At 41.9% G+C, this 27,500-nt stretch overlaps 1 protein-coding gene across 4 annotated transcripts in view; it reads left to right on the forward strand.

Annotated features, from left to right (window-relative positions):
- The window catches only part of LOC133400079 (netrin receptor UNC5C-like), a 332,980-nt gene that overhangs the window by 28,195 nt on the left and 277,285 nt on the right, over positions 1–27,500 (forward strand). For 3 of the 4 annotated variants that reach the window (XM_061672302.1, XM_061672305.1, XM_061672303.1), the window contains exon 1: positions 15,595–15,951. The exons of the other annotated variant lie outside the window; for it this stretch is intronic. In XM_061672302.1, coding sequence (XP_061528286.1) covers positions 15,852–15,951 — 100 coding nt within the window. In that variant the 5' untranslated portion in view covers positions 15,595–15,851. Of the gene's footprint in view, positions 1–15,594; positions 15,952–27,500 lie in introns of those variants that run through there. 4 annotated transcript variants of the gene reach the window in all.

Consider the following 27,500-nt stretch of genomic DNA (forward strand, 5'->3'; position numbering starts at 1 on the left):
AGAGTGTGGGTACTTGACTGGCCTGCCTGCAGTCCAGACCTGTCTCCCATTGTAAATGTGTAGGAGCATTATGAAGCGTAAAATACGACAATGGAGACCCCGGACTGTTGAAGCAAGAATGTGAAAGAATTCCACCTACAAAGCTTCAACAATTAGTGTCCTCAGTTCCCAAACGTTTATTGAATGTTGTTAAAAGAAAAGGTGAGCCCTGTTCTCCCTTGCCCGGAAGCGGGTCATCAGGGCCCCCCTCTGGAGTCAGGCCTGGAGGTGTGACTCGAAGGCCTGGTGGCCGGGCCTGCAGCCATGGGGTCCAGCTGGGCACAGCCCGAAAGGGTAACACGGGTCCCCCTTCCCATGGGCTCACCACCTGTGGGAGGGGCCATAGGGTGCCGTGTGAGCTGGGCAGTAGCCGAAGGCAGGGACCTTGGCGATCTGATCCAGGCTACAGAAGCTGGCTCTAGGGACACGGAACGTCACCTCTCTGACAGGGAAGGTAGCCCGAACTGGTGTGTGAGGTCGAGACGTTCTGACTAGATATAGTCGGGCTCGCCTCCACACACAGCTTGGGCTCTGGTACCAGTCCTCTCAAGAGGGGTTGGACTCCCTTCCACTCTGGAGTTACCCATGGTGAGAGGCGCCAAACAGGTGTGGGTATAGTTATTGTCCCTTGGCTTGGCGCCTGTACTTTGGGGTTCACCCCAGTGGACTTGAGTGGAGCCTCCCTCCGCCTTTGGGTGGGGGAGACTGGTCCTGACTGTTGTTTGTGCTAATGCACCAAACAGCAGTTCAGGAGAGCATTCCAGTGACAGTGAGACCTGGAAGGGCATGATTGGGAGTAAGCCACCTGGTGCTGTGTTGGCTCTGATGGTGGGGGAAGATGCCGGTCCGACCAGGCAGGCCCAAACGTATTATGAGGCTCTGCTGGGAACGTCTGGTAGAATCCCCTGTCAGAAGGAGTTTCACTCCCACCTCCGGCAGACCTTCACCCACGTTCCGGGGGAGGCGGGGGACATTGAGTCCGTTTGGACCATGTTCCGCACCTCCATTGCTGAGGTGGCTGAACGGAGCTGTGGCCGTAAGGTGGTCAGTGTCTGTCATGGCGGCGATCCTCGAACCCGTTGGTGGACACCAGCAGTGAGGGATGCCGTCATGTTGGAGGAGTCCTATTGGGCCTTTTTTGGCTTGTGGGACTCCTGAGGCAGCTGATAGGTACTGTCTGGCCAAGTGGAATGCAGCTTTGGTGGTGGCTGAGGCAAAACCTGGAGTAGTTCGGTGAGGCCATGGAGAAAGACTTTCGGACAGCTTTGAGGTAATTCTGGTTTACCATCTGGCATCTCAGGATTGAGAAGCAGTGCACCTCCAACATTGTGTATAGTGGGATGTTGTGAGTCGGTGGGGAGAATACTTCAAAGACCTCCTCAATTCCACCAGCACACCTTCCCACGAGAAAGCAGAGTCTGGGATCTTTGAGGTGGGCTCTCCTATCTCTGGGGTTCACGTCACCAAGGTGGTTAAGAAGCTCCTCAGTGGAAAGGCCCCGGGGGTGGATGAGATCCGCCTGGAGTTTCTAAAGGCTATGGATGTTTTCGGGCTGTCCTGGTTGACACGCCTCTGCAACATCGCGTGGACATCGGGGACAGTGCCTCTTGATTGGCAGACTGGGGTGGTGGTCCCCCTTTTAAGAAGGGGACCGGAGGGTGTGTTCCAACTACAGGGGGATCACTCTTCTCAGCTACCCTGGTAAGGTCTATTCAGGGGTGCTGGAGCGGAGGGTCCGTCGGGAACTCAAATCTTGGATTGAGGAGGAGCAGTGTTGTTTTCGTCCTGGACGTGGAACAGTGACCCAGCTCTACACCCTCGGCAGGGTCCTCGAGGGTGCATGGGAGTTCGCCCAACCAGTCTACATGTGTTTTGTGGACTTGGAAAAGGGACCATTTCCCTCGGGGAGTCCTGTGAGGGGTGGTTTGGGAGTATGGGTACTGAAGCCACTGATACGGGCTGTTCGGTCCCTGTATGGCCAGTGTCAGAGTTTAGTCCGCATTGCCGGTTGTTTCTGGTGAGAGTTGGACTCCCTCAAGGCTGCCCTTTGTCACCGATTGTGTTCTTAACTTTTATGGATAGAATTCCTCGGCACAGCCAAGCCGTAGAGGGGGTCCAGTTTGGTAGCCTCAGTATTGCATCTCTGCATTTTGCAAATGATGTGGTTCTGTTGTCTTCTTCAAGCCGTGATCTCCAACTCTCACTGGAGCGGTTTGCAGCCGAGTTTGAAGCGGTTAGGATGAAAATCAGCACCTCCAAATCTGAGACCATGGTCCTCCTTTGGAAAAGGGTGGTGTGCCCTCTCAGGTTGGACATTTCAGTCGAATTTATTAAACACTTCTGACCAATACTAGTGCCTCTATTTTTCAGAACAGTCAAGAAGCTAAAAGATAAAGGTCAAATTAGTGGTTATATGACCACAGCTGAAATCAAATTACTACTAAAATCAGGCAAAGACCCCTCTCTCCCAGCTAATTATCGGCCATTATCATTGATTGTCTATTAAATTTAATCAGCATATCACAACGTAAAAATCTAAAAGCAATCATCATGTCATTTTATGTAGAGAAAGCTTTTGAGAAAGTTAACTGATCTTTCATATTCGCAGTACTTCGCAAATTTGGCTTTGGAGACTCATTTATTCAAAGGAAAGCAACATTATATAATTCGCCAAAAGTGACAGTCGCCACGAACAGAATCACATCACAAAGTTTTACTCTACAAAGAGGAACCAGAAAGGGTGTCCACTTTCACCAATGCTATTTGCAATATTCATCGAACCTCTTGCTACTGCTATACGTCAGAATGCTAATATTAAAGTGACAGCTCGCCAGTGACAGAGCACAACATCAATTTGTATGCAGATAATATTCTTCTTCATTTACAGAAACCCATTGAGAATAAAAAAAATATTTTAGGTACGGTTTTAATTTTTATTGTGGCTCTTCTTCCGAATAGTGACATAGGCAAATTATTCCATCATATTAAATCAGATGAGATGTGTAATTTAGAGTGGTTAGCTCTGTGAGTTTTGGCGAAATATTAATACCTAAATACTTAATGTTTCTTATACGAATGGGGTAATCTGGGATTTGATCTGCAGGATTCCACACGTTTGTTGTTATTGGGCGTATTGTTTATCTTGTCCAGTTGATAGAATAATTTGATAATTTAAAATGTTTAATTAGATTGACGACCGCTTGAAGCAGAAAGTGTGTGTTGCGATTGTGAGAATAGATGACGCAGTTCATGGCGCGAATGAGGAACGTCATGTAAAAAAGCCACTGATGTTCACTTTGAGCTCATGTGCTGAGTCAGCGTTGCTGTTTGTTAGTTGTATATCTGTACATAAATTCATGTTGTTTTATAGTTTGAGGTGTCACGGAAGCAAAATATATGAACGTCAATGTCACTGTTCTGTTTGACGTTTTTATTTTCCCCCCCCCCCAAAAAACGTTTTGGTAAAGCCAACTGATGTTCTACCTCTTGATTACTAAAGAATGGAAAAAGCTAGACAAACCTTTTTTTTTTTTATCTGGTGAAAGAAGAGCCTACTCTTTTGGTAGGTTTGATGTTATTTCCTTGCAATAAAAAGGCAAAAATGTTCATGTACATGTGTGTACATGCACACACACAAGAGTTGCCACATGATCGCAAACACAACTGTGGACAATTTCTTCGAACAAAAAGTAAGCAAAAAAAAGCAAAACAATAATTTTGAATCTTTCTTGTTTTACTTTATTCATGTGGTATAGGGTAAATCCATAGAGAGCAGGATGCAAGGTCTTCTGACTCGCGGTTGCCCTGCTTATCCTAAACACGGAACCACCTGATCACGAACACACGATTGTGAACATTCTTACGAGGAACAGAGCTTATCAGAGCCGCCTGTTGATCACAATCATATAATTGTGCACCGCACTGAATTGTAATTCCTTGACCTGTGTCCAAACGTTCCCTCGTGAGTGGACCTTAGTATTCAGTGTCTCACCTCCTCACATGTTTGTGAAGGAGTAATAAGTCCATGTCAGACTTCTCATGACGCTGTCAAGTCTGCTGTTAACAGCTTCTTGGACTTACAGTACACCGACGTTTTGGCTGTACCCTTGACATGTTTTCCTCGTACCTCCACCAGGAAACCTGTTGACATTGACAGTCGTAGTAGTATTTCTGTATACTGTGGTTTAGGAACGAGAATGGACCAGAGCGATTCCACACTGCAGCTTTTCCAGGCAGCACCAGATTGATGATTTTCAAACAGCAGCTGAAAGAGCTGCCAGGGATTTGAGCAAGAGCACGGGGGCGACAGCTGATACGACCCTTGACCTTACACCTCTTTTAGAATGTCAACACACGTACACACACGTCCTTGCAAAGCCCCGCAAGCTTTTACAGGCAAACACACAAGTGATGGGTGTGTTGCCCTTCAATGTCTCTGCCACTCAATGGCACTCACTCTGACTGTAAACACCAGTGGTGGGGATTAACAAAATACTCTTTTTACTGTAATGAAGTAGATTTTTCAGGTGTCTGTACTTTACACTCCATTACTGTTTTATGTGTTGGTCCTTTTTTTACTTAGACTTGAACTACTTGTGACTTCATAAAAATGTTTTACGAATTTGACAGACCACAAAGAGGAGTGTTTTTAACAATCCCACCAAAATTGTCAAGTAGAAAAAAAAGAGGATTCACAATCGTGGGGCTTTTACATGCCGGGGCGGGAATCACTACATCACTACTAGCCACCAACTAGGTCGCAGCTTAACAGGCTTCCGGACGTCGAGGATTGGCGGCAGACTCGTCCAATACGTCACCGCCTCTCTTCGTGTTGTGCCGGTTTGTGGCTCCACATAATAACAGAGACCCTTCAGGGTAAGGACAGTCTGTGACAGACATTTGAGCACATGCTTCATGATTTTTCAGGGTGTAGCTAGCGAGCTACGTAACTGCATGCTGTAGTTGTAGAAATAACTCACCAAAGTGCCGGCTAGCTAATGATGGAATGAAGGTGCTCAGGTTTTAATTCGTGTGAGAGGGACAACTCATTCCTAGCCCCAAGTGCGTTACTGGGCACCGTTTTAGCCATGTCCCAAAAATCTGGAAAACAAAATATGGTGGAAGAGTTTCACGCTATTTCTCCACAACTGAAACAAAACATGGTGGAAAAGAGTTTAACGCTATTTCTCCACAACTAAGCACTATGCACTTCCCAGTCTTGGCACGTTTTCAGCAATTATCTGCATAATATATTTACAAACAAGTCTCTGATTTTACGGGATCAGTACTTTTTTCACCAGTCTTTCTTTTTTTTTTTTTTTACAAGTATCAGTACGTTTACTTAAGTACAGTGTGTGTTTTTTTTAGTGTACGCTTCTCAATGTTACTAACAACGCACTATAGACTCTACACAGTGAATATACTGTATTACTGGTGTGTGTATCTGCCTCACAAACAGGGTTCCCCTGCTATTTTGCAGTTCAATTTTGCATTTTTGCTATATTGCGTGTTTTGTTTTTTTAAGCATTCATTTTTTATGGGTTTTTACAGTACAGTGCTCTCCTGCTATTCGCCGGGGAGAGGAATCGAGCCCTGCCTCAAAATAGCAAAAATCCACGATTAATTGATGATGATGTTTTATAATTGCCGCAAGTTGCCAGAAGACTTCCCCGCACTAAATCAAGATGGCGCCAAAGCAAAACTTTTTTTTACAAAAAGTGTAAATGCGTTTGAAACGTGTGGGAGGGGTAAAACTATATATATATTTTTGGTATGGTTTCTCACAGATTTTAATCTGCGTATCTGCTGCAGTAAATAGAAGTTCATTGTACTGCCATCTGCGTCTCACCATTTATGTTGTATGCAGCTCAGGCACTTTGTTACTGTGTATATCTGCCACACACTGTAATACACGCTGCCTTACTGTGGCACTCATCTCGCACACTTCAACACACCGTCCTACGGCTGGGCATGTCTCCTACACTGGGCAGGAAGGCCTTGACAGCAGCCTCTAATGTGCAGCGGGGTCGTGCTAAGTAGCTGCAAAAGGTTTCTTTCATGCGGAGGGCAATTGATGACGTGACGGAGGCACGTGGATGGAAAGCATCATTGCACAGGTTTGCTCATCTTATCTTCAAAAAGACAGCTTTGAGTAACTCCCTCCTCCTGTTTGCTCTCCAAATGAATAGCAGAAGTTCACTTAAAACCTTAACTGGCTTACGTCAATGGCTTTTAACAAGACAGCACCAAAAGCAACAGATTTTAAATTATATTAATTCATCGGTGTTTTACTACAAATATTATATCCTAATTATGAATATATAATCTAATTAATGGACATTCTTGATTCATATGTATGTTATTTATGAAGCTTAATGTATATAGTATGATCTGTATATAACATTTGTGTTACTAATTACAATTATACAGAAATAAAAATACATTCACATTAAGTACATAAATGGAAGAATAATATTTCATAATTTTCAATATGATCCATGGATATATTGCAGAATATAAGGTGGCACGGTCTTTATTTTATTTATTTGTTTCATGACAAACTTTTTTAAATGCAATTTGCCTACAATAATACATTATGTCAAAATTATATAACGGCACCCTGTGGAGTCTCAAAGGGGGTTATGAAATAAGCAACCACTTTTCACACTGCTGTAGTTTTCCCCTGTAATCTTTTGAACTAACCAACCTGTCAGACTTGCAGGTTTGCGTGTTAGACTTGGTGGCAAAAGATGGTGGACCCATGAACATGGAAACAGGGAGGCAAGGCAGAAGTGCAGCAGTGTCAGAAAAGTATTTATTGACAAACACAAAAAAGGCAAACAAGGATTATGGGAAAATCTAAATACTAAAACAAATCCCAGATAATCAACAATCAAAGTAACAAAGAAACACGACACCCACCACTACAGGATAGACAAAACTAGGGCTACATGACCTAAGACAACAACATGAGCAGTGAACAGACACAGACTGAAAGAAACAAAATGACACGAAAATGACACGAGTGGCTGGAGGGAGCTTATTGGTAGACATAAGGGGCCGGGCTGATGAGAACAGGTGCGAAACGAAAACCTAAAAAGCAAAACAAGACATTAACATGGGTCAGAAGAAAACAAGAATTACAAAAACTACAGATCATTACACAACCATCCAACCAATCAGCCAACCAACGAACTAACCGACCAGCCAACCAACCTAACGGCCAACCAACCTATCAGCCAACTGACCGACCGACCAACTCTCGCCTTCAATCTTGGTGGAGTAACATCATGACCAGTCAATAGACAAGCAATGTACAGTGTAACAAGTACAATGAGAAAATAGGGCTCAGAAACCGTAGTCCCAGCAGAGTAGAAGAATACGTGCCGGCTAAGATAGATGGATCATTATTTAGTTAGTAACAATGTGATATTCCATTATGGTTTTCTTGTTAGAAAAACAGCATGTGCAGATATTTTTTTGTTTAATTTCCTCCTTAATAACGCATTCGCATCCCAGGGAGGATGCTGCGGCCACAGCCGTTTCCTAATGATTTAATTGCAGCAATATTGGTCACCACTGGGTTGGCAGTGCTAATTAAATGTGACTTGAGTTTCCAGGAGTGTGCGCGAGGTAATAATGAGCTAATCAAAAAGCACTCGGGCTGATTGCCGCAGAATTAACACCTACGAAGAGAGACTGGGATTAATTGCTTATCTGCTTGCGGCTCACTGAACACATCTGCTGCGTCTGTCAGGGGCCGCCAGTGTTGGCGTTGCATTATCCCGTCGCGTTGTTGTTGCTTTTTCTCGTAATTCCGCCTCACAGCCCTAGCGTTGCATTCTTAAAGTTAAAATTTTCCCCGTGGCGTAGATGGGAGTCAGTTTGAGGGATTCTCCGGCACCCCGCTTTGGATTGAAGTGTTATTTGTTAGGGCACAAGAGCGTTTCTCCAGGGAAATTTGCAGAGAGGCCACCCGATCGCACGGCAGGTAACGTGGCAACGCCTCGTCTGCTAGCGACCAGTCTTTGCTTTGTGGCAGGGTGCAACACAGTGACATGGAGCGCAGCTGCCAGACTGCACACTAGATTCACGCGTTACTTTCTGAAGAATATATCCTAACTTAGAAACTATTGTTTTCAAATGGTCACTTATTGTTCTCAGGTCCATGTTTCCATTTTCAGCTTTTTGTGGTCCACCGTTATTGTTTTGATTGTAACTATTCTATTCTAACATATTCTAACTATGTCCTTTTTTTTCTACAGACGAGAAATTTCAAGAATTTAGATATTAGACGGTGACACTATAATTTTGTCCAAATATTTGCATTTTCAGGTCCAAAACGATGTTTTTTTTTTAATACGTGTTCAACTTCCTGTGGTCGACCATTATTGTTTTGATTGTGTGGTATTTGAACATGCAGACCCTGTGTTTTCAGAGCCTAGCATGTTCATGGGTTTAGATGCTAATACTATCTTTTCAAATTATTCAAATGTAAGCATTTCTTTGGTCCAAAAAACGTTGACCAAAAAATGGTTATCTGTTTTGAGCTTTTTCTGGTCCACTGTTAAAGTTTTCCCTTTTTTTTGACCCACTGTTGTTTTGAATGAGACATATTTGCATGCATGCCTTTGTCCTTTGTTTGTTCACTGCTGTTTTCAAGAGTTGAGGTGGTTATGCTATCATTTAAAAACATCCACGTTTGCATTTTTTGGGCCAAAAATGGGGCGGCCCAAATTGAAATTTTTTTAAAAACAAATTCATATTCAACTTTTTGAGGTCCACCTCAATTGTTCTGATAGTGATATATTTCAACATGTTTTTTATCCCCACACACAATTGCGTTCAGATGTTAACGCCATCATTTTAAAACATCCAAATGTTCGTTTGGGTCTGTAAATCTTGGTCTAAAAGGAAAGTTTTTAATGTTCAACTTCTTGTGGTCCACCATTATTGATTTGGCTGTGATGTACAGTATATGAAGGGAGGCGGTGGCTCAGTTGGTAGAACGGGTCATCCAGTGACCAAAGGGTCACTTGTTCGAATCCCGGCTACGACTGTTCGCATGTCAAAGTGTCCTTGGGAAAGACACTGAACCCTAATTTGCTCCCAGTGGGCCTGGCAGCATTTTGCATGGCAGCAGTCGCCCATTGGTGTATGAATGAGTGTGTGAGTGGGTGAATGTGAGGCTTTGTAAAGCGCTTTGGTCACTGTGAGGGTGTAGATAAAGCGTATATAAGTGCAGTCCATTTAGCATGAACAGAATGATTTACGGATGACCATTTTCAAGCGCTTTAAGCAATCTAAAACCAATGTCCAAAATGGCTTTTTAAATCAACTTCTTTTCTGGTTCATCATTACTGTTCTTTTTACAGACTACTGCTTTCATTAGTTTAGTCAGGGGTGTCAAACTAATTTTTGCAGCGAGCCACATCGTAGTTATGGTTTCCCTCAGAGGCCTGGCCATTATGACTGTGAAACCATCTACTATAAATTAGAGGTGCAACAAGTAATTGATTAATTGAGAACTAATTAATTATCAAAATAATTAATTATTTTGATAACTGATAAATCGTTTAGAGACCTTGTTTAACATAAAATTGTACAAATCCTCCAAATTTCAGTCTCTCAACAGTAAATATTCTCCGATTTCTGTAGCACCCCATGAAAGCAGACTGATTATATTTTCTGTTTAATCAAAATAAGACATTTGCAAACACCTGCTTTTACTTTGGGAAATAAGTATCAATATTTTTGCCTATTTTTCATACGGATATTACAGACCAAACCAGGACCTGAATCATGCTCAATTAATGTTTGTTCATTTTCTGAACTGTCAATTAGAAATAATGTCCCGTTTTGGGGAAAAAAAAGGATGGAAATGTATTATTATTTCAACAGCCCGCGACCCGAGTGAGGAGAAGCGGTTCAGAAAATGGATGGATGGATGGATATTATTTCAACAGATTGATTGATTAATCAAAATATAGTTGACAGATTAATTTATTAATAAAATCAAAACTAAAAAAGTTAATTGGAGCCCTCATGGAAATGTATAATTGCCTCATATAATCAATTATTATTCACTTTATTTTAAAAGGAGAACTGGTAACAAAAAAAGGCTCTCAATTCCCAATGAAATTAAAGGTTAAAACTATTTGTAATTTTGGTATTTTAGCAAGAAACAGGAAGCCGACACACATGATTTGCTTTCGTGGGCCACACTAAATGATGTGGCAGGCCAGATTTGGCTTAGACGGTAATGCTATAGTTGTGGGTTAGTATTTTTTTTTTCTTCTTCTTCTGTGGTCCACCGTTGTTGTTTTGATTGTGGCATATTCACACATCCCCAAACTTGCATTTTCAAGTGTGCACCGCAACAACTGCCCTCACTCATAACTGAGATACAAGTAAATTGAGTGACAAACTCAGTGACGGAACTAATTAAACTAGTAAGCCAAGGTTCCGTCCGCTGTAGACTGTTGTGGAATTTCAGCCGAGGGTATATGGCAAAAACAGTCAAATTGACCACCTTAGCGTCTGACTTTGCATCTTACTTATCATATCTTCTTGTACATGGGAGGTTTATTAAAACCATAATGCTTTGCTACATTAACGCTGCGGTTTATCTACATCGCTGCACACTATTACTGGACTGACATTAAGAAAGGAAAAGCCCTCCGGCTCAATCCTCCGGAGAATGTTTGGGGAATTACATTCAACGGGATACTTGATTTGATTTGTAGCGCAACAAAGGCTTGGAAATTGCCTCTTGTCCTGACGTTGCTAGTGGATATCTAGAATTGAATCAGTCTCTAATAAAACAAAAACAGTGGATCAAGGCGGCCGCGGTGGCGATGTGTGCATTCCCACGCGGACGGCAAACAATTTGGTTAAACTCCCATTATAATGCTAACATGTTATGTTGTATTCCGTTAGGGTGATAAAAGCATATCGGAGGCCTAGCCCTGTGGGTACATGTCAAATGACACTTCATGGATTGGCTGAACAGATCCAGGTGGCGCTAGCTGCTTCCATTCATATGACATTACGAGGTGTCATGCAACTTTAACTATTAAAAGCCGTTGGAGTATTTACTCAATATCCTTTATGTACTGTCAAATCCTTAAGGCCCATGTACTTGTACACCCTTTGTCTTCAGGAGGAAGACAATTCAGCGCAATTGTAGAACGACTGTGTCTTACGAGTAACCTTTTTCCACAACTAGTGTCACTTTTGGCCTACTATTGTACACAATTATATCTGACTAGGAAAATACTGTGCTGTGCTATTAACACCACTCGGTCTAACTAGCGGGCATGTATGGAGAGCCTTTTGAGCATGTATTCAATATCCAATATCCAACTTAAGGTCCAAGTACTGGTATGTTCTTTGTCCTCACTGGTAAGAAAATTCAGCGCGCTAGTAGAAGGACAAGGACGCACTAAGAGAAAAACACAGTCGTTCTGTGTCTTACTAGTAACCCCCTCCCCCCAATACTGCCTTCCACTACTATACGTGGGACAAACAAGCAGGACACCTGCATTTTACTAGTGAGGCAAAACTGTGCACTAATTGACATCTGCGCACTACGAGTACTACTAGTGAAGTGCTATATGTGAACTAATAGAATTTTATAATGTCACTCATAGTACTAGCAGCACACAGTTGCCAGTTAGTGCATAGTTCTGCCTACTACTACAATTATAGTAAGACAGTCGTACAAGTGTCTGACTGTCTTACTTGTAATGTTTTTCCACTACTAGTGCCACTTATGGCCTACTAGTTTGCGATTAAACCTCTCTACTCAACTACTGTTGTTGTGCTGCACTAGTAACACTATTAGACCCAACTACAGTACGAGGTATGTATGTAAAGCTGTTTGACTACATGGACCTTAAGGTGGATATCAAGGATATCGATTAAATGCTCAAACGGCTCTATAGGAACTTGTTCGAGCAATTATTTGATATCCTTGATATCCAGTTTAAGGCCCATATACTAGTAATCTCTTTGTCCTCACTAGTAAGACAATTCGGCTAGTAGAATGACTGTCTTGCTACGAGGAGGCCAAACTGCTCTACAGTTGACAACTGTGTGCTACTAGTACTACCAGTGGCATTTTTCTAGTTATCTAGTGCTTCACTAGTAGTACTAGTAGCTCACAAATGTCAACTAGTGCAGTTTTGCCTCACTAGTAGCACGTGGTTGTATGCCTACTCGTGTTTTGAATGGTTTGTCGTCGTCTGACGTTCGTCTCAGCTTTTGACTTGAATTTCAGCAGGTCGTCATCTTAAAACCGTCTCCCCTTTATTAACCACTCGCTGCAGCTTAGCTGAATCAGTCTCGAATGCATCCCAGCCATTTTACAGATTGTCCCTTATGTAAACAAATGCAATTAGCGGCGCATTATTTTGATGTGAAACGTGCGCTCCTTCCTTTTGGGGTCACATGCTGCAGGGGATTTTTCAATCCAATTTATCGCCACCGTGATGTTTTGTTCTCACTGCTAAATCCTCCTGTGTGTGCGCGTGTGTGTGTGTTTTAAGTGTGTGCGTGTCCCTCAGGAAACAATTCAATTAGATGACTTTTCTACATGTCCCTTGTCTGTCTGTCTGTCTGTCTGTCTTGTCTGTCTGTGAGCGAAGCAGCTGCCAAAGCACTCAAATCCATCAAATGATTGATACTGTGTGATTTTCCCTCATTTGTTTGCTAAAGGGGAGGCGCGAAATGAGTGACTTTTCTGTCTCATTTTTTCAACACAATCACCCCCTCTACACGTCTACGTGGACCACCTGGGCCGCTAATCCACCTGCGTGTCAGATAACTGGATGCGAGGACGAAAAGTTATACATGTGATTATTTGTCCCGCTGTCTGTTCGCTGATTAAAGCGTGGACCTGAGGGTTGTTATGTAACACAGAGATTTAAGCTCGTCCCGCCCGGCCACGGAAACCGGGTTGCTGCTATCTTGCTCTGTGTTAGCTAACCAAATGTGAGCACATTAGCATATTATTCAGTGGCACGAGCCTTGTGAAATAAAAAAGTACCTGACCACAGGGAACAATGTACAATTCACATGGGTCCCGCCTTTCAGTACTCAAGTAGCAATCTTACTACATCGGTATCTCAATCGTTAGCATTTTATCTCATTATTGTTTGAACGAATACCTGACAGCAGGGCATGATGTGCAATTCTTATCGGTTCTACCTTTTTGTAATCAAGTTGCTACCTTGTAATGTATTTAAAAAATGGCTTTTTACATTTAGCATGAATTTGCACCTTTTGTGGATGGCCCTGGAACGTATCCCCCACGATAAATGGTGCTTGACTGTAATATGCTAAATTCTAGCATTGATTGTTAGCATTTGTGAGCATTTGAGTGGTTCAACATTTCTTGGGGAATTTGACTGAGGGCTTTATATTCCCGCCCGTGTAATGAAACCAATATTTTTTGCACCAATGTGAACTAAGCGAATTACAAGTGGAGCAAGGAAGCTGCTGACTCCCCCGTTGGCACTGAACGCTCGTGAGGGGTGAGTGCTGATCCATATCTGAGCGTTCCATATGTTTCTCGTGTAACTTATTGCTTTCCACATTCCCAATAAAGTGGCAGCATAAAAAGGCTTTTACGGGTCCCGCCGGGTGGCCGCGACTCGCGGTGGCAGAGTGCAGAGCTCGCTGGGGCTGCCGTGATGACAAATGGCAGCCAGTGCATATTTTACTACGGCCATTTACAATGCATGATGCCGGGGCCAGGCTACAACAAAAATGATTGTGCAGCAACATCATTGAGAAGGGAGCTCATGCAAAATATGCACTGATTCACTTTGGCAGGTTTTTCATTTTGGAATATTTTTTCACCAAAAATAGATGAAGCAAAAAAATAAAAAACGCCTCATGTTGTGATGTCTGGCATGGTTCGAACTCTGAAGTTTTACGCGACTTTAGAGGTATTGAAAAATTTGGGTGGGTTTTAGGATTTTTATATCTTGCTACATGTTTAGAATTCAAACGTTTATTGTCATTGCAAACTAATTAGAATTTTAGCATTTTAGCCATTCTCATTAGACTTTTGAAAGAGTACTTGATTACATGGGATGGATGATGTGTAATCCTTATTGGTCTACCTTTCCGTACTCAACTTGCACTTTTAATACAGTCTAGTATACCAACTGTTAGCATGTTAGTATTTTATTCAATCTCATAAATTTTTTGAGACTACCTGACTACTACGTGTCATCCTTTTGATCTACCTTCTTGTACTCAAAGCACTGTATTGCTACTTTCAAGTGTAGCAATTGTTTGCATGTTAGCATTCTTTCCGTAATCTTACCCTTGTTGCTATCTTGCCAAATGTTAGCATTATATTCTGTCTTGTGAGCTTTTTTTAACCAGTACTAGTGGTGCTGTTTCTAATATTTTGGTTACTTTATGAGTTAAATCATTACAAGCTGCTCAGTTCATGCCGAGTATGCAACTAGTCTCACCCCCTGACATCTGGATTTTGGGCTGTTTTATTGCCACTCCATTCTCCTCTCTACTCTTCTGCTCAGAGAGGGGGCTAGATGACGATGAGCGACGTGAGTCTTTTACTATGAGGATTCTGCATTGACCAGGTCCTCAGAAGAACCTCTTCATCTACCTTATTCCATTTAATGGACTCTCATGCTGTTTAAACTAACATTGTACCACATCATATCATGTGATGAATTGTTGCCCACTCAACATCCGTTGAAGCCTGATCAATCTAGAAGGGGAATCTCTAAATACAAGGTATGATCCTCTTTTCAAGGTTTCTTCTGTGTCCACCCCTCAAAATGGCTTTTCTCTGAGTTTTTCCCTGCCGGAATGCAGGTCTAGACCGGGGGATGTTGATGATCCTTGTGAACTGTGGGCCTGTGAAGCCCTTTGAGACTCTTTTGTAATTAAGGGCTATTGAAATAAACTTGACATTTCTGCACCACTTAATCAACACCTCTCTGGCAGTGGCAATTTAAAAAATAATTTAAAAATAAGACCATTATTACCACAAAATCTGAATTTGCGAATTGAATCACATTGGATGACGAGAGTACACATTCAGTGTTTACACCCACCCTATGTAAACTGTAAAGTATTGTGTGCAATATATAGCTTGAGTCCCGGTGGTGGCCATTAGGGGGCGGTCGTCAGTCAGCCAGGCTGCACGCACGCACACTACACGTGCTCTCCGCACCTCAAATATGTAATGATAATAATAACAAAAAAAATAACCATATAAATATGCAATATCACAAAGTACAGTATACACTGTGTATGTAGTGTTTTAAAAGGTTCGATGTGATATTAAGGAATGGTGCGTCTTGTTTAATTGTTAATCAGACTTGTTAATTGGTAGTTGAATTGATTTGAAATGTGATACAAAAGTTTTACAAAAATGGTCGGTTGCAAGTGTTAAATGCCGAGAATTGCACGCAGAGGGCGGAGGCACCTCTCTCTTTCTCCTTTCTCTCACTTGCTCTCTCTCTTCCCGCGAGTGTGCGTGGATGCGCGAGCAGCAAGCCAGGCGGCAGCCTCTCTGATCAGTACGGCCGCGCGCAGACGCGTGAAGGGAAGGGACATCCCCCCCACTTCAAAAACCTTTTCGCGACTCCAGGATTAGAAGCTGCAAGTCTATCGAGTTTGTGTCTTTTGCGCGGGGAGAGCTGTGATTTTTTTTCTTTTTTTAAATTAGATTTTTCCACATTAAATTTGATTTCTTTTGCGTGTTTTTTTTTTTTTTTTTTAATATAAATTTCCCGTGGACTGACAGAGGAGTTGTTCTCGTGGACATGGGGAGAAGTGGACTAGTAGGACGCGGGCGGGGCATGTGCGCTACGCCGGGCGCCCTCCTCTTCCTCCTGGGGTTCGTCCACGCAGGATTCGGCCAAGGTAAGCGCGGTGGTCGTAAACGTGTCAGGGCGTGTTGAGGCGCGCAAAAATATAATAATTTGGACCTTTTATTTATTTAAGAAAAATTCTCACAAGGTAAAACATGTTAAAACCGCTAAACTTGCACTGTTACAGCAGTAGAAGTATGTGACTTGACCACATCGGTCCAAGAAATAGACTGGTCCCAAGTCACTGACACTTCAAGATGTCAACTTTTGAGAAGTAAATAAATAAATAATTGAGTCTATCTATCTATCTATCTATCTATCTATCTATCTATCTATCTATCTATCTATCTATCTATCTATCTATCTATCTATCTATCTATCTATCTATCTATCTATCTATCTATCTATCTATCTATCTCAGGATTCCCATGCTATTTCCGACAGCAGGGGTGATCAAAAAGTGGTCTTCGCTGAGAGACAGAAAAAAAAAAAATGCCTCCCTTGACGCCTCTATTGCTGTCAGAAAGGCAGTCATATCATAGACGCTGTCGTTCACACACGGACATTAATGAATATTAGTCTGTGTGCGTCATCCACCGAAGAAAATAAATGCCTCCCTCAAATAGAAGCCTCCTTTTTTCCCAGTCACACAAACAAAATGGTAGTTACTATTAAGTTAGGTGTTGTTCTAACACGCAGACATTAAAGAGTTAACGACTGAGGCCATTTGAACTCAGTTGCTGACCAAAACAGCAGCACCAAGATTCAGGCATGGTCAAAAAGACTTTTAATTTCAAGACACAAACACCTCCCTCAAAAATGATTTTTAATCCTGTTATAACTATCTCATTTTATAGAAGCCATCATTCACATGTGCATTGCCATTAAAAACAATTTCCTTATATAGGAAAGACAGGCCATTTCATAATATAGCATCACCCATCGATCCAGGATATGTGCTTCCAATTTAGTAACAGTTGGACAACATCTGTAGTTGAAGTTCACGTTTGAAGACCACTAGAAATTGCTAAATTGACTCAAAAATTTAAAAACAAAAACCTCTAAAAGTAAAATGTGCTCAGTGTGTTTTCGGACATCGGGCCGTGAGACTTTTTTTGTTCTTGTACTCATGATAGACATGCCTACTTAATTTCTTGCTTTTCGGTGATAGTGGTTTCTGGAGCTGAATTTTCAAACCATTTCATCCATCCATCCATTTTCTGAGCCGCTTCTCCTCGCAAGGGTCGCGGACGTGCTGTAGCCTATCCCAGCTATCATCGGGCAGGAGGCGGGGTGCACCCTGAACTGGTTGCCAGCCAATTGCAGGGCACACATAAACAAACAACCATTCGCACTCACATTCACACTTAGGGGCAATTTAGAGACTTCAATCAACCTACCGTGCATGTTTTTGGGATGTGGGAGGAAACCAGAGTGCCCAGAGAAAACCCACGCAGGCACGGGGAGAACATGCCAACCCCACACAGGCGGGGCCGGGGATTGAACCCCAGTCCTCAGAACTGTGAGGCAGACGCTCTAACCAGTCATTCACCGTGCTGCCAAAACCATTTCAGCGGTGCCAAATTGACCGTAAGGTGGAAAACCGAAAACCAATCATATTAAAATGTTAGATTTTCTGTGTTTTTTTTGGCCATAGGTACTTGAGACTTTGTTGTGCCTACCAAATTTCTTCTTACTGAGTAAAAGTGGCTTCGGGGGCTGAATTTTCAAATAATTTCTAAGCGTGCCAAATTGACCCTATAGTGAAAAACTAAAAAACAATCAAACCAAAACGACAGTCTTCCCATACGTTTTTTTGGGCATGGATCCTTGCTACTTTTTGTGGTTGTATGGAAGTGGCTTCATGGGTTGAATTTTGGAATCATGTCATGGCTGCCGAATTGATCCTAAAATGCAAAACTTTCTGTGTCTTTTTGGGCATGTTTTTTTTTTTTTTTAGACTTTTGTGGGTCTCCTCATGATGGACATGGCTACTAAATGTCAGGTTGCAAGCTGAGACTTTATGATGCCCACCATTGGGTTTGATGTGGGACAAGGAAGCAGTGAGACATCTTTGTTTTTGTTTCCCTTGCAAACAACTTTTGTGTGTCCACTCAGTCCATTAGTCATACTGTATTGGCTAAGTAGACACACGCGCACGCACAAACAAACAACCACACCAACACTGGAGAAAGAGGAGTGAGTGTGTTGCTGTATCCTCCTGTGTGCGACACCACTGCAAACATTCATTGTGTACGTGTGCTGCCATGCAAGCCATCTTCCAGTGGTTAACTTCTTTTTACGAAACATGGAGAATTGTACAATGTTGTTGTGGTAGTGACTTTTGGCTTGTCCCATCAGGTCACTCTCATGATTTGTTAGGCACAGCTTTTATGCTGTCTGACAAAACCCAATTTTTTTTTTTCTTTTTTTTTTTTTTTCTTAAATCCGTGTTTGGGACCAGCAGTGGCTGATTATTGGGGCACTGGCCAGGAATCAAATCTGCCCCGTCTGTGAGAAAGGCAGCAGCATGTATATAGAGTTCAACTCAAGTCTCTGATTTTTTTTTTCCCCCCATCAAAATCCGATTTATGATTTTAATCGATTTTCCCCCCCTTTGCTTATTGAAAAAGCAAAGGGGGGGAATTACTTTATGACTTTATTTATGACTTTACTTTTTTTATGACAATGACTTTACTCAAAACAAGTTTTGCTTTTGTTTTTTCTTTTCGGATTTGCTTTATTTCTCCTGATACCAAATAAGCCTTGAATCAACAATTTGTATTTATTATTCCTTACAGTTAATATGAAAATGAGTGCTTCCTCTTGGAAAGATGTCCCTGTTATCAAAACATATATGTTAACACAGCCCTTGCTAAATGAGCCTTTTAAATGTTCAACAATTGAACATCATAAAATGAGCCGTTAAGTGGTTATTACATTGGCCTCACAGTTCTGAGGTTGGCGGTTTGATTCTGGATACTGCGGCTTCCTCTGACATTCTGAAAACATGCATGTTGGTTCATTGAGGACTCTAAATTGTCCATTGATGTGAATGCTTGTTTGTCTATATTTGCCTTGTGATTGGCCAGCGACCAGTCTAGGGTGTACCCCACCTCTCGCCCAGGGTCACCTGGGACAGTCTCCAGCAGACTGGTCACCCAAATGAGGATAAGTGGTCTAGAAAATGAATGAATGGATTTGACTAAATCACGCTTGAATAGTATGTCCAACTTCCACTAGCTTCTTTCCACCCCCAGTTTTTTTTTTTTACCATCCTCTCAGCTTGGAACCATTTTTGGCACCCGTTTAAATGGACAATTTTTTAAGCCGAGATTTTACTGAAACAAATTGAATGGAGCGTCGAGGTGAGTGTGAAAAGTCTCCTTGTTTTACTCGCGAGCTGAATGGTCGCAGACACGTTCTGTCATTCAGCTGCCGGAGAGGAGGGAAGGGGAAGGAGGGGGGATGGTGGTGGTGGTTGGTGGGTGTGGGGGGGTATATGGGGTTGAGGAACATTGGAGGTTCTGTTGCTTCCCTGGCCATTCCTTGGCTTCTGGTTACATGACATTCATATTTCCATAGACACACACGTACACAAACACACACACACACACACACACGTGTTGAGATTAGCCTTAGTTCAAAATGGCGTCGTGAACTGTTTGAGTTGGGTGTTGAACTTGTGCACGTGTGTGGGTGGGTGGCTGTCAGCATATATGTGTGAGCCTGATGTGTAAGGATGCTGCACTGTGCTCCTATGTGGCCTACACGTGTGTGTGTGTGTTTTGTATACATGTGCGAGCCAACATGTTCTATACGTGGGAGTTCGTGCGATTTTTAGATGTGTGCGTCAACTTGGCTTTGTGGCAGAGATCACATGGTGTTTCTTTCTTTGTGTGTGTGTGTGTGTGTGTGTGCTTGTGCACGCACTTGGCATGACGATATTGCCAGAGCTGCCGTCTCCTGCTGTCCCCCATTATGCTGCGATCCCGTCCCATGGTGCACCACCACAGCCATTCAGGGTCACAGCTGCGGGGGTTTCGCAAAAACCCAAACTGGCCCAATCGGATTGAGCCGATTGGCTGTCGTGGTGCATTTCTGAATGCAGAATGACAAGCATTCATAGTCATGCTTTTGGTCATGTATCATTGTGTGTGTGACAGAATAACGTGATAGGAAAATTACAACATGGTGGGTATTTTAAAGATGTTTTTAAGGCCATTTTTCTTGCTATTTGATTTGTGTATTTTTGAACTCGTGGTGTAGTGTATTTTTTACATTCTATGGTATTTGTTTTTTAGCAGCATTTTTTATAAGGCGCTATTTAAAATCACTGTGTGTATTTGTTATTAGTAAAGTTTAACAAGCACTTAAATGTTTGTATTTTTTGCAATTAATTAAAATATACTAGGCAAGAATACAAACATTTACGGAATTCCTGAAGTTTTCACAATTTTTTGAATTTATAGAATTTTTTGAAAACTGAAAATGAAATTTACAAAATTTTACTAAATTACCAAAAAAATTACATTTACGTAAATTTAACACATTTTGCATTTCAGGAAATGTATGATTTTTTTTAAACAAAAGTCCTAAATTGCACAAGACTTAACATTTATGTAAATCTACAAAACTCATACACAAAATAAGTCGAATTTTAAAACTTACTACTTTTATGGGAAATGTTTTTCTGTCCAGACAGAAAAAATTCTGACTTCAAACTGATCAAGGTATTCAACATTTTCAAATTTTAATGAAAATTTACAAAAACGTTTTCACAACCTTTTATAAAGAATTACAAAAATGTAGGAAAATGTACAAATTTTAGGGACATTTTCTAAATTGCTGAATGTTTACTACATTTACAACACACTTTTTCTCGGTCCAAAAACAGAAAATATATCAAACATCAAATCACATTTAGGTAGTTGGGTATTAAATTTTTCAAATTTGAATAAACATTTATGAAATTTTTAAAAACTTTTATGAAATGTCACTTTGAATTTGAAATTGACATTTCCTAAATTTACAAAATGTCCTCTATTTATTTATACATTTCAAAATCAGCGAAAATTGAGCAACATTTTCAAGAATTTACAACATTTCTTAAAGTTCTGAAAAAAAAACAAAAAAAAAAACTAAATGTGACATTTCAAGTTTACTGCACTATTTTCTGACTCCAAACACAATTACTCTGTTACATAAAGCACATTTTCAGTGTTTGTGAATCGTTGTGATGAATTAACCATCCTTCCCCTCCTCCATTTATTTATTGCCTGGGAATTACACATTTTCTGAGGGAATTTTAATTTCCAACTTTTTGTACAAGAGCCAGATGGAGGGAGGAGGGGGAGGCCAGGTGGGGTGGGTGCATGGAGGAGGAAGGGGAAGCTCTCTCTGGGTGGTTTGTAGCGGCTTTGATCACTCCACTTGGACTCGACAACCACAGACACGCATACAAGCACGCACGCACACACATAGCAAGAGACGCTGACACAATGCCGCGTTCTATGCGCGTGGATGTCCATACTTAGCACGTGAAAGGAAGTCTTTGACTGCGCCTGGCGTTGTTTTGTAATGACCGAGCCTCCCGCCGCTTGCGATGGCACATTTGGCTCACCTCTTCTTCATCTTCTTTATCGTCATCTTCTTCCATGCCCATGCTTACTCATCCAAACTGAGAACCTTTAAGGTCTCGGCCGTGATCAGACATGTTTTTTTTCTTCCCACCCACTGTCTCTTCCTTGCGCTTGCAGAAAAGTATTTTTTTTACTGACCTTTCTTAGCCTCCCTCTGTTCCTCTTCGCCTGCGGCCTTGTGCTCTCTCCCATTCACTCATTACATTTTATGTTGGACTGTGAAAAATGACCTCCTGTACACCGGTGCATTTTTTTCCTGTCTTTTTTATTTATTTTAACTTATCCATCAAGTTACAGTTCTGCTGGCTTCAAGAAGCTACAAGTGGTTCCTTTTTTCTGAGGGTTTTTGTCAGGATGCTGAGACTCCGCTCACTGGCGGAACGGAATCATCCAAAAATGGATTAAATTTTTTGGGAGCCTGAAACTCCGACAACAAATATAACTGAAAATATTTTCTGGATTTTTTTGGGGGGGCCAAATTTATAAAAATGAAAACAACAACAACAACCTAAACAACAGAAGCATGTTGTCGGGAAAAAAAAAAAGTCGTTCGGCCGTTTTTTTTTTTTAATTTATTATTTTTTATCCGTGATACGTGCTCTGTACGGTGGCAGTAAACTCATCTAACGTCACATCAAGCAGCATTATGGCAAATAGAATGTGAGAAATGCTTCAAAAAAGAGGCTTCGAGCTGTTTGTTGCCACTCCCAGTTGAAGTTAACTGTCAAACTAAACATAAAACAAAGACAATTACATGTGGATTTAAGACAGCCACATACATTAGCTTAGGCTTTATCTTGTTGCTTGTACGATATATGGTTTAGCCTCATAGGTTCAAATCAAATCAGTGCTTCATATCTTTGCCCTGATTTCCTTTGAACTTCTTCAGGAAGCACTGCATGAATCCAATTACGATCAATTAAGCACAACTTTGAAAAGCTTTGATAACCGCACCGCCACACATATACACCCGCAATATATGCTACTTATTTTGTTTATATATGCGGGGATGTTTACAGGAGATATAGCAACGAGCTTGTTTAAGAAGAAGAAGAAGAGATGTTCAGTGTGCCTTCCTTCCTGCCGTTTCCCACTATCACTACTAATTCCTTCTAGAGTTTCCTGTAGGGCTCTGGAATTATGAATTTTTCATGGCCCGTGAAACCCGAGGCCTCATTTGGGGGTCTCGTTTCCAGCCTTTTTGTCTTTTACCCATAGTGTGTGCGTGTGTGTGTTTTTGTGTGTGGTAAGAGCAGTTTTAGAGAATGCAACCTCCCACGCAATATTCAGATATGTATTGGTTGGTTGAAAAGAAAACATAAAGAAAAATTTAGTTTTTTTTTTTCTTTTCCAGTGTGTCAGAGCCTGAGAACCTGAGAACGAAACGGGGCTCACAGTGTATGTTTTTGAAATTACAGCTGTAAAAATGTAACAAAGTCACCTCAATCGCTGTCAAGACAAGATTAATCAACAATCAATTGCACACATTTTTAGAGCTGGGTGATAGGAAATTGTCTTTTAAAGTCTTTTCGCAACTGTTTTGACCTAATGTCGTAAATAAGCTGTGATAATGACAAGGACAATGACATTGTCTGGTCCTCTTGTCACCGGACACTGCAAATGGATGCCAATCAGGCCACAGTCTACAGAATTCAACTCAGCAACATGAAATTTGTTCAGCCTCTCTATGAGTAAACCCACAAAAAAAGTCTCAAGAACCGTTCCTAAAGAGACACAGGAAGTCTGCCATTTTGATCATTTGTTGTTTTTACACTTTAGGGTTCCACTCAGCTGCATTAAACTGAGTAGGAATGTTTATCATGAGTAGAACTACAAAGAAAAAGTCTCAAGAACCCGTGCCAGAAAAGTCATTGGAAGTTTTCCATTTTGATGTGATTTTGGGGGGTTTTCACATGAGGCTTATTTTGGTGCACATTAAATTATTAGAAAATTTGGCAACGAAGCCAGTTTCACTCAGCCACAGTACGTTGAATTTGGTAGACATGTTTATCATGAGTAGAACTACAAAAAAGTCTCAAGAACTCGTCAAAAAAGACATGCCATTGTGGTTTGATTGTTTTTTTTTTTTACTACGTCAATTTAGCACTCCTGGAAATCCATGCATCCATTTTCTTTACCGCTTATCCTCACGAGGGTCGCGGGCGTGCTGGAGCCTATCCCAGCTATCTTCGGGCGGGAGGCGGGGTACAACCTGAACTGGTCGCCAGCCAATCGCAGGGCACGTACTGTATAAACAAACAACCATTCGCACTCACATTCACAACTACGGGCAATTTAGATTCTTCAGTCAACCTACCATGCATGTTTTTGGGAAGTGGGGGGAAACCGGAGTGCCTGGAGAAAACCCACGCAGGCACAGGGAGAACATGCAAACTCCACATAGGGAGGCTGGGATTTGAACCCCGGTCCTCAGAACTGTGAGGCAAATCTGCTAACCCCACTCCTGGAAATTATTTGGAAATTGAGCAAATTAAGCCTCTTTGACTTAGCACCCAAAAGTTTAGCAGGCGTTTCTATCATGAGTATAACCACAAAAAAGTCTCAAGGACCAATGGCCAAAAACAGAGAGGAAGATGGCCATTTTGGTTTGATTGGATTTTGGTTTTTCAATTTATTGTCAACATTTATAGGGGCTCCTTAAAGATAGATTCCTCCTTCCTTGAGATTTTTATGATTGCTACCAAATTGGAACTGCATACTAAACGGATGGCTGATGCTTAATTATGAGTTTTTCGTTAGTGCTTGTGGGCGGAGCGTGGCGTTTGTCAAAGTTTGTCTTTTTATCCTTGTCTTCGGCAACTCTCTCCCTCCCACTCTTGCATCTCTCTGCCATTGGATTGACTCTGTTTAATTAGCATGGAGACCAAACAGTGGACATATTGTGCTCCTGACGGGAGTCCCACGAGCAGAAGGTTGTGTGTGTGTATTGCATGGAAACGAATCACACAATTGTGGAGATGCAGGGGTGTGTGTGTTTTGCACATGCGAACACACACTGATGAGTCAAATGGGGTTAGGGGAAATGGAAGCAATAGACGGGTAAAGAAATGGAGTGTCAAAACACACGCACACATGCACACATGCACAGTGTGCCAGCTGCTCTGCATTGAAATCTCACCTCGTATATATCTCTTTGTTTCATCTCTTCCCTTCACGGTCTATATCTTCTTTTACTCGATACCGTAAAACCTCTAATAAATAGGCCGGGCGTTTTTATTTGCCTCCAAAATGAGCGGTGGATTCTCGCTTTACTAGAGGTGACACTTTCTCCATGGGTGGGGAAAAAAACAACAACAACAAACCAATGCTAAATCCCAACCTGTCCCGTCCTTTCCCCGACTCGTCCTCAGATGCCAGGCCTGGAATCATGCCAAAGTAGCAATATGTTTAGTTTTTTTAAGCATGTGGTAAAGACACAAATGTGTGTATTGTCTATATTTCTGTACTCTGTAAACAAACGGAGTGCAGCTCTGCCTCTGTATTTGTTTGGCACTTTGTCCATGCGCCATGTAGTGTATGAACTGCTCCCCAGCACATGGGACTTGATTTCAGCTAGACGAAAAATAGGATGTAATATGTATGTAATTCTTGATCTTTGGGGGATTTTGATGAGCGCATGTCACAGACACGTGGGAACTGTTTGAAATTGTGAAGCACTGACTGACATTAACAACCAAAATTCCAATACTTTTTCCATGAATTATTAATTTATTCCAAACAGTACTTTCTCCATTTTGTAGTGTTTCTCTTGGATGCACTGCTTCCAGTATGTGCATTTTGATTTTTAATTTATTATTATTATTATTATTTTTTATTTTTTTGGTCCAATCATTTTTCAGCGTCTGTCTGCTACCATGTCAGTGTAATCTGCCCAGGCCCAACTTAATCAGTAGTGCTGGCCGATGAAATTTAAACTATATCAGCAATGGACTGTTTTTCTCACCAATCAGGTATCAAATTTACCTCACAGGGCCAGCTAGCTAGCACACAATAATGTCAGCATTTTTCCCTCTGCTGATTGGTTGGTCAGAGCAAAGCTGTTCCACTAGCAATGCATATCTGTAGCAATATTCACACACTAATATAATTAACAATTAGTATCTGGTGAGCATGATGATGTTTTTTTTTTGTTGGTATTTGCCATATTAGATGAATATTGATTGCAAACTTCTCCAGATGATGTGGCACAGTTGTCAGCTGTCATATTATATATTTCTACAACCCCAATTCCAATGAAGTTGGGACGTTGTGTTAAACATAAATAAAAACAGAATACAATGACTTGCAAATCACGTTCAACCTATATTTAATTGAATAGACTACAAAGACAAGATATTTCATGTTCAAACTGATAAACTTGATTGTTTTTAGCAAATCATCATTTACTTAGAATTTTATGTCTGCAACACGTTCCAAAAAAGCTGAGACAGGAGGCAAAAAAAGACTGAGAAAGTTGAGAAATGCTCATCAAACACCTATTTTGGAACATCCCACAGGTGAACAGGCTACGTGGGAACAGGTGGGTGCCATGATTGGGTATAAAAGGAGCTTCCGTGAATTGCTCAGTCATTCACACGATAGCTGGGGCGAGGTTCACCTCTTTGTGAACAAGTGCGTGATAAAATAGTCGAATAGTTTAAGGACAATGTTCCTCAACGTACAATTGCAAGGAATTTAGGGATTTCATCATCTACGGTCCATAATATTATCATAAGGTTCAGCGAATCTGGAGAAATCACTGCATGTAAGCGGCAAGCCCGAAAAGCAACATTGAATGCCCATGACCTTCGATCCCTCAGGCGGCACTGCATCAAAAACCGACATCAATGTGTAAAGGATATCACCACATGGGCTCAGGAACACTTCAGAAAACCAATGTCAGTAAATACAGTTCGGCGCTACATCCGTAAGTGCAACTTGAAACTGTACTATGCAAAACAAAAGCCATTTATCAACAACACCCGGAAACGCCGCCGGCTTTTCTGGGCCCGAGCTCATCTAAGAAGGACTGACGCAAATTGGAAAAGTGTTCTGTGGTCCGACGAGTCCACATTTCAAATTGTATTTGGAAATTATGGACGTCGTGTCCTCCGGGCCAAAGAGGAAAAGAACCATCCAGACAGTTATAGATGCAAAGTTCAAAAGCCAGCATCTCTGATGGCATGGGGCTGTGTTAGTGCCAATGGCATGGGTAACTTACACATCTGTGAAGGCACCATTAATCCTGAAAGGTACATACAGGTTTTGGAGAAACATGAGCTGCCATGCAAGCAACGTCTTTTTCATGGACGCCCCTGCTTATTTCTGCAAGACAATGCCAAACCACATTCTGCACGTGTTACAACAGCGTGGCTTCGAGACTGGCCTGCCTGCAGTGCAGAGCTGTGTCCCATTGAAAATGCGTGGCGCATTATGAAGCGTAAAATACGACAACGGAGACCCCGAACTGTTGAACAGCTGAAGCTGTACATCAAGCAAGAATGGGAAAGAATTCCACCTAAAAAGCTTCAACAATTACAGGAAGTCCTCGATTTACGAACGAGTTCCGTTCCTACGCTGGCGACGTAACACGAGTTCCCGCGTAAGTCGGATTTCACCGTTAGCCGAAATACTTCTGTTACGGGTATTGTCCCATGTGATTGTGACAGCAAGCTCAGTGTGTGTGGGGGCGTGTGCGTCGATGTGCGAGTGAGACGAGACTGCGCAGGCGTCGTCCGGCGGGACTGCGAAGGAGGAAGGAGTGCGCGCAGGTGCGAGTGTGTACAGTGGCAAGTGTAGTGACGGCGACTGGGTAAGAGTAGCGATTAGCGGAGGACCCGTTGACGTTGAATGTGCAGAGGAGCTAATAAAGCCATTAAAGCAGCAAATCGGAGCTTCGTCCCTTTATTGTTGCCGCCACCAAGCTCAGCTGTGCAACGAGAGAAGGGAGTTAACCCCT

The sequence above is a fragment of the Phycodurus eques genome, chromosome 3 (assembly GCF_024500275.1).
Source record: "Phycodurus eques isolate BA_2022a chromosome 3, UOR_Pequ_1.1, whole genome shotgun sequence".
NCBI lineage: Eukaryota > Metazoa > Chordata > Actinopteri > Syngnathiformes > Syngnathidae > Phycodurus > Phycodurus eques.